General features: G+C 33.9%; 1 protein-coding gene across 1 annotated transcript; it reads right to left on the bottom strand.

Annotated features, from left to right (window-relative positions):
* Nucleotides 1-729: 729 nt before the first annotated feature.
* Nucleotides 730-7,577, bottom strand: LOC111057349 (succinate dehydrogenase assembly factor 2, mitochondrial). The gene is made up of 3 exons (XM_022344775.2): nt 7,307-7,577; nt 3,778-3,926; nt 730-2,056 (listed from the first exon to the last, which is right to left on the bottom strand). The coding sequence occupies exons 1-3, from the start codon at nt 7,352-7,354 to the stop codon at nt 1,768-1,770; spliced, it is 486 nt and encodes a 161-aa protein (XP_022200467.2). The 5' UTR covers nt 7,355-7,577; the 3' UTR covers nt 730-1,767.
* Nucleotides 7,578-7,983: the final 406 nt, after the last annotated feature.

The following is a 7,983-nucleotide window of genomic DNA, read 5'->3' as shown; positions in this document are numbered from 1 at the left end:
ATATGTAATAATATTATAAAATTGTATTATTGTCTATTACTGTGATGAGGAGATATACTTCCAAATCAAAAAAAAAAAAAAAAAAAAAAAAATGGAAAATTAATCGTGAATTTATGTTGCACTTGCATGTTTGAAATTGTAACAAATAAATAAATATTTATATTGCTAGATTGCTTTGTGGAGAATCTCATTGGTATAGAAATGAATACCTTACGGGCCTGGCTACTACCATCTAGATTTGCACATTATTTTGTAAATTAAGGTGTAAACTTAATTTGTAAATTTAGGTGGTATTGGCCTAGCCGTACAGAGTTGCGATTCTATAGATTCTGATCGCAGATTGCTGTGAGACCGAACTCTGAACCTTCAACTGAATTATCAGCATAAGGAATCACAAACTCAGTACGCTTAATTAGCTATTTTCATAATAATTTTATAATATACAATAATATCCATTAGTCTATTCCTTTTCCCTATTCTCTTTTATTTTGAATCCAAAGATTATTATTGAAGTAGGCCTATGTTTGTACCGTAACAATTTATATTACTCTACGCAATAATGTAAGATGCTATTGTCACTGCAGTTTATTTCTTAAACACTATTACGAGGCATAATCCTCAACAGATTTCTGTAATATTATTATAAAATTTAATCCAAAAAAGATGGATAACTAAAGAATGAAATAATTGAACGGGATCACATCCTGATCGAATAATAAAATCACAAAATCGTAACATACCGTAATTTGTTTATTGAATAACAACAAACATGGATACTATAAACATATACATATTGGTATAATGTATAAAAACAATACTTCTCAGGTAATCTGACTGCCTTAATAATCACAAAAATCATAATATCATATCAATAAGAGGGCTATTAAAAAATAACAAGTTTCTGTAGGCTTCAACATTTGAGATAACGTCATGCATTAGTGGCTGATATACGTAAAAATAAAGAATATAAAAATGGTACTGGTTTGCCAATATTCCTATTATTATTATTTTGTTTGGAATTTGAACCAGTTTATTCCACAATTGCTTGAACTATTGAATTATTGTAAATAGTTTTATTTAATTCATAACTTTTATCACATTTATCAATCATTTAGTAGCGTTCATAAAGGAGCATTTATTCTTATAAATTTTAATATTCCACAATTGCTTGAACTATTGAATTATTGAATAGTGCAGTAAATAGTTAATTATTTAATTCATAACTTTTTATCACATTTATCAATCATTTGGTAGCGTTCATAAAGGAGCATTTTTTATTTTGATTCAATATTCAAATAGCTTTCAGGAAGGAGCATTTATTCTTATAAATTATTATTTTATTTTGAAGTAGCTTTCAGGGAGGAAAAATTTTCTTATAAATTATGATTTAATATTTAATCAGGGCCAAAACCAAGTGGTGCAACGAAGATACACTCTCAGCAACATTTTCTAATAAACTCTACCTTCGCCGCTCCACTATGTCTAGACCTTAGAAGCTGACATAAGGGAGTTATCTTTTCAGCGCACTAAACATACTCTGTAAGCTTTTGACTAATATACAATTGACTAAGGAAAAATTTTGGGATGTGCCTGTTGGTTCTTCCCCAATCATTTTAATAATTTGTGCTTTTTGATCATTGAATATCATTGAATAAATAAATAAAAATATCTTCAGGACACACTCTTAATACCTAGCTGAGAGAATAACATAATATGCATTATATATAATTTACAATTTTTCTGTAACATTTCTATAATAATAATTATTTAATTAGAAGCGCTGATGAAGGAGTCAGGTTGACGGAGCCTCTTAAGCCTTTCGGCGCTCTGAACATACTCCTTGAGCTTGTGCATGACACTGTTGTCGAATTCGTTTGGCGTGGGTTTGATGCCAGTTGCCCAATGGTAGATGTCCCAGTCATTGGAGGGCAAATTGATGAGTCGATCGTAGTCGCTCAGTTCGGTTTTGTCCATTTTCTGCAGATAGTCGTTGGCGAAATTGCCCAGAAGTATATCGTTCTCCAGCATTCCTCGCTTTCTTGATTGGTACAACAACCTACACATTTCAAATAAAACATTTTTTTATTGCCTTGCAAAAAACTCTACAAAACAAACAAAAATGAAAATAAAATTATCAGAATTAATCCAACTCAGTTTGTTTTCAATTTGATTATTTTCCATAATGTGACATTGGTATCATCAATATTTTACACAATTTGATAAGACCCCGTCTCCACTACCCTTTGAAAGGGTCAAAACATAGTGGGTAGCGAATGTAGAGGGTATCAGAGTAGATAGCTGAGAGGATTCAAAAGTAATGAATGTATTCAAATGTATCAGAACATAAAATTGACACTTGAAATTTGAACAGAGATATTGTGGAATTTTTCTACATCAAGGTGAAATAAAAGCGATACTGTCAGTTCAAAATAAATTATATGCAACTGACAATACAATATAGTATGAGAACATAGTGGAGCGGCTAAGGAAAGGTAGAAGGATGAAGGAAGCGAAGACATTTAAAATACATGCATTATTCTTAAGGGTAACCGTCCACTGGAACCGTATTCAACCGATCCGTTTGGCCGTTGGATCGGACGAATCTGCCGGCTGTTAATTCGGCCGAATATGGTCGTCCATTGGAACCGTTTACGTCAGTCTAGTTCAGTAGTTGGCTGAACTATTGAATATAGAATAAATATTGAATTAACTACTATCATAGCCACCAACATTTTTCATAAACAATGAATAAACCACTAAATTAGTTATTCATTACAATAATCTTACCTTACCTATTTGTTCAGTAATCTTTGTCTATACATTCCTTTGAACATCACGACGATGATATCTTTTGTCTCGCATATCCCACAATGGAACATGCTCTTGAGCCAAACTTATCAACTTTTCATTGTCCATAGTTATAACTTTATGAAACAGAACAAGTTCAAAAAACAAAAACAGAAAAGACTGTGAAACAATTTTGAGGTTAGGATGATGTTGTCTCAGCTCGACTTCGTCCGGATAGAGCCGGAAAATCCAATCTAATTCGGTTCGAACACTTGATCAGCCGGAGAAAGCCGTGCACGGACATAATATGACCCTGCTGCAATGGACAAGCATCTATAGCTTTCTTTGTTGGGGGATCATTCGGACGAGTTCGGTAGTTTTCGGCCGATGCTATTTCGGTTCCAGTGGACGGCCCACCTAACACTCTCAGCTATTTTCACCGGTTCACCTTGTTTAGACCCTAAAGGAGTCGTACATGAAATGAAATACTTTCGTTTCCTACAGCTCCTCCAAATATATTTCAATGGATACAAAAATTTTAAGCTCTGACTGATAAAGTTGATTGTAACATTAGCAAATTTTATTGTTGTTGTCGCTATTTTATTCATATGTAAATATATTTTATCAAATAAACGTTTAGTGCATTGTTTATTCTGTGATGGAATAATGTAAAATGGCGTATTTTTGTGTGATCAGGCTGTAAAGAGTTATTGAGTTGAAATATAGTTGGAAAAGGCTATTAATTAGATGCATTCAAATGTTATTAATAATGAGCATTATGTTCCAGCCAGGATAGTTGAGTACCAGCTATGATGTGCTTTATGATACTTCCAGTCTGACAAATAATAAGCTTATATTTCAAGAAAAATTTCATCGAATGAACAAGAGGAAATTCAGCACAAAATAGTTTCGAGACTAATACATAATATTATCAATCAAATTTGTTAATTTTTATTAGACTTTACGGATGTTTCTAAAAGTATCAATTACCTTGCTCTCTTTACCTCCACTGATTCGTTCATTTTCTCTTCGTATCTAGGAATAGATGGCTCGCGACTAGGAGGAAAGAATTCCTCAGGCTCACTTCGCAGAATGCCATCTGTTCTCAACATGCGACCACTGTACTTCAAGCAGACCTGCTGTAAACAAGAAAAGCAATAGATTAATGCATACGATGATTGAAATTTGAACCATTTCGAAACGTGTAGGTCCTATGTAACCAGTTTTTTGAATGCGAGGTAAACAAAAAGTAAGTTCTTAGAAGTTATCAACGTCAAAAAAGAATCATGGATAGGTTACGAAACAAAAGATAAATTCCTGAGGACAGAGGTACCTTTATTATAAACTATTAAATTGCCCTCATCTTGTGATATAATTCAAATTTATCTTTTAGGTCATCTTTCCAATGTTTTGTTTAGTTTGTTTTATCTATTTATTTCATTCACACATACAAATAATCGAAACATTGATTGGGAGAGAAACAACAGAATTAACCCAAAACTATTTCTCTTGCGAGTTTAGATAGTTGATAAGCCAGTTTGAATGAGGTTATGGATGATAATTTGTTCTTATAATTTGCATGCATTGGAACAATTCAATGAGTACGGTATTCGACCATAGACAAAAGAGAAGGCTTCAGGGCTTAAGACTTCTGCTTCATCCATTAGACTATCCGAATTTGTTGAATTGAAGGCGTCATGAGATAAATGAAGTTGAAAAACAACACTTTCATATTAGGTCACCAGACTGACTTGCTAGTGGTACACCAAATGTTCCAGCAAGTCGTGTGAGATTAATTCTTCTTATTACGCTTATTACAACAGTCTTAATAGCTTAAGGCTGTGCAAAGGCTAAAAATAAACTTTTTACTCGTGATATTTTTCAAAGTTTTTTCATTTGTATATTATCAAGCTATCAAAATGAAAAAAGTTTTCTAAGGAAAACATTTTTTTCTGATCATTACTTTTTGAGATATGAGCGCCTAAAGTTAAAATTTTTGGGACAGAACATTTCAAATTCGGTAAGAGATAAATCCATGAGATTTAGAGGATAGATTTTCCATGTTATTGTTGATCTAGTAAAACAAAAATTTCCTGAAAATATCAATTTTTACTTTCCTTGCACTATTACCATAGGTAAGGAAAGTATTGCTTTCCGAAAAAATTAAGGTACCCCAATTTCTAAATTTCTATACGTTTCAAGGTCCCCTGAGTCCAAAAAAGTGGTTTTTGGGTATTGGTCTGTATGTGTGTGTGTATGAGTGTATGTGCGTCTGTGTATACGATATCTCATCTCCCAATTAACGGAATGACTTGAAATTTGGAACTTGAGGTCCTTACTATAAGGATCCGACACGAACAATTTCGATCTAATGCAATTCAAGATGGCGGCTGCAATGGCGAAAATGTTGTCAAAAACAGGGTTTTTTTTGCAATTTTCTCGAAAACAGCTCCAACGATTTTGATCAAATTCATACCTTAAAAAGTCATTAATAAGTTCTATCAACTGCAACAAGTCCCATATCTGTAAAAGTTTCAGGAGCACTGCCCCATCTATACAAAGTTTGATTTTAGATTCCCAATTATCAGGCTTCAGATACAATTTAAACGAAAAATAAGTGGAAAAGATTGAGCATTAAAATCTCTACAATTAATGTTCAGTAACATTTTCACCTAAAATTGAAAATAGCTCGAAATTCAAGAAAATGTGATTATTCAATTGCAAACTGTTGATTCTATTAAATCATTCACTATGAACAGATAGCAGACCTCGTCTGTCTGCAGCGCTATTGTCCTGTCACCAGCTGGCTCAGATCTCAGAGCTAGTAGACTTGAGATGCGCGTGTACACTAGCGTCAGGTGATTAATTTTCATAACGGCAAGGAAAGTTGTGTGTGTGCGCCACACCAGATTTTTAAGATAGTTATTCAACTTACTAAAAATTACTTTTAGTTGAGTTATTTTTGGTAAATTGAATAACTTTTCCAAAAATTGCTATTTTCAGAGAATTTTCGTTTTACTAGATCAACAATACCATGAAGAATCCATCCTCTAAATCTCATGTATTTATATCGTATCGAAGTTGAAATGTTCTGTCCCAAAAATTCAAACTTCAGCTTATATATCAAAAAGTAATGATCGAAAAAAAATGTTTTCCTGAGAAAAATTTTTTCATTTTGATAGCTTGATGATATACAAATCGAAAAACTTGAAAAAAAATATCACGTGAAGAAAGTTTATTTTTAGCCTTTGCATAGCCTTGATACCTTATATTTAATAGATTCAAAAGAGTCTCAATATTTTTGCTTCACACTAGTGGGATCGATGACGTCATAAAACTCAAAACATGTAATGCGACAAACAAAATGTTCAGATGGCAGCGATGCAGTGACCGCTTCCAGACTTTCAGTAAAATATCATCCATGAATTCATTTGCACTGTGATATGCCTTGTCACACAGCAGCTTCCGAACGGTTCTCTTGAAAGCGGCACCGGCAGCTTGTTGAAGAAGTTCAGGGCAGAAATCCTATAACTGGCCTGTAATCGGTGGAGGCGTCCCCTGGGGACATCCAACAGCTCACGGTGCCTGGTGTGGTAGTAGAGGTCAGCACAGGTAGCCAGAGTATCCTGTATTCTCTTGACATACACCAAGCACAGGAGGATGTAATGGCTGCTGATGACCGTCAGTACACAAAGGCAAGCAATGATGAGCTTGCAGTGAGCAAGATGTTTGCTGCCTGTTATGACTCTCACAGCCCTCTTTTGCATCCTCAGGACATCAGCAGCCCCTGCCGATTGGCCCCACATGAGCAATCAATAGGTAATGTTGCAATGGAAGAGAGCGTGATACATCATTTCAAGATACCTTTCGGTCACCAGGCCTCTTATATTGAGCATCAGGAAGGAAATGCGGGAGAGTCGGCTAGTTACCTGATGTGTATAACTGTTCCAGCTGAGTTTGCAGTCCAAGACAAAACCCAGCAGCTGGTCAATCACTAATACAAAAACCCAGCAGCTGGTCAATCACTAATCCAAAAACCCAGCATACAGCATTGAATGGTAGGCTACATACAGACACCACTGGTATCCCAGCTTGGTGTTCTAATGTAATCTAGATTAGTCTGTCATTTAATAAGAGAATGAATTGGCTTGTAGACGTACCGTATGGGAAAGAAAATTCACGAATCGCCTGAACTACTGTACTGATTTACTTAAAATTTTACATATTAATCTATAATTTACAAAAAAATGGTTATAGGTGGCAAAGCACGGGTTACCTGCTAGTGTTAAAAAATGAATAATATAGGCTACATTATACAAATAAATAATATTGGCCCGTTATAAAACATAGTAGCCTTGACTACATAGACAATGGCAACAAATAACTAAAAACGTTGAAGAAAAATAGGCATTTTAAGATATGATAAAAAATATAAATGCAAAATTTTCTTGATTTGAAAGGCAATTAGGTTCATAGTTTATAGTAGGCTAATTATAATTATCTTTCATTTTCAACTTACTTGTAGTTCTAATCCTAATATTTGCTTTGATATACGGAGACACTGCATTCTGATTACTTTGAAATTCTTAATATTGTATGGAACAGAATAATAATAATAATAATGTTATTGGTCAATTTTTCTTAGATTTTATTTGCTCTACTTCTTAGTGCTTATGTGATGTGCTTACTGCTCATATAACCTCAAATCTTTATTTAGATATTCATTGGATTCGTTCTGGGAAGACTCACGGTCTCACTCGTGGATTGTTCCAGTCCAGTTTCAGTTTAGTGAGGTCCACGTTATAATGGCAATGTAGGAAGATAGGTGAAAAAGGTTGCCAGATCTCAGCCTTGCACCCAAACAGCTGATATCTGGTGAATATCTGCTGTATATCTGATGAATTTAACTGTTCATTATTGTTTAAAATAGTTAATAATATTTTATTTGTCAAGAAAATATATGCTTTGAAGATGTAATAATAAATTTTCATGATTGAGATTAAATATTTTGTCAATCAGTTAAATTTCTACATTGTTGATAAACGATGTGGCAACATCGTAATGCGTGAAAGAGATAGCGCCATCTGCTTTGTTGAACGATAGACAAGGGTAGCAACACCATTGCAAATCACACATTGCCATTATAACGTAGACCTCACTATAGCAATGATACTGAGGTTATATTATTTTCTTTAT

This window comes from Nilaparvata lugens, chromosome 12, assembly GCF_014356525.2.
Source record: "Nilaparvata lugens isolate BPH chromosome 12, ASM1435652v1, whole genome shotgun sequence".
NCBI lineage: Eukaryota > Metazoa > Arthropoda > Insecta > Hemiptera > Delphacidae > Nilaparvata > Nilaparvata lugens.
This window is presented reverse-complemented; position numbering and strand designations above follow the sequence as displayed.

Coding starts and splice junctions, on each gene's coding strand:
- LOC111057349 (XM_022344775.2), bottom strand. CDS start 7,354: ATGCAGTGTCTCCGTATATCAAAGCAAATATTAGGATTAGAACTACAA. Junction 3,927..7,306: donor TATTAGGATTAGAACTACAA/GTAAGTTGAAAA, acceptor TCTTGTTTACAG/CAGGTCTGCTTGAAGTACAG. Junction 2,057..3,777: donor GTGGAGGTAAAGAGAGCAAG/GTAATTGATACT, acceptor TGAAATGTGTAG/GTTGTTGTACCAATCAAGAA.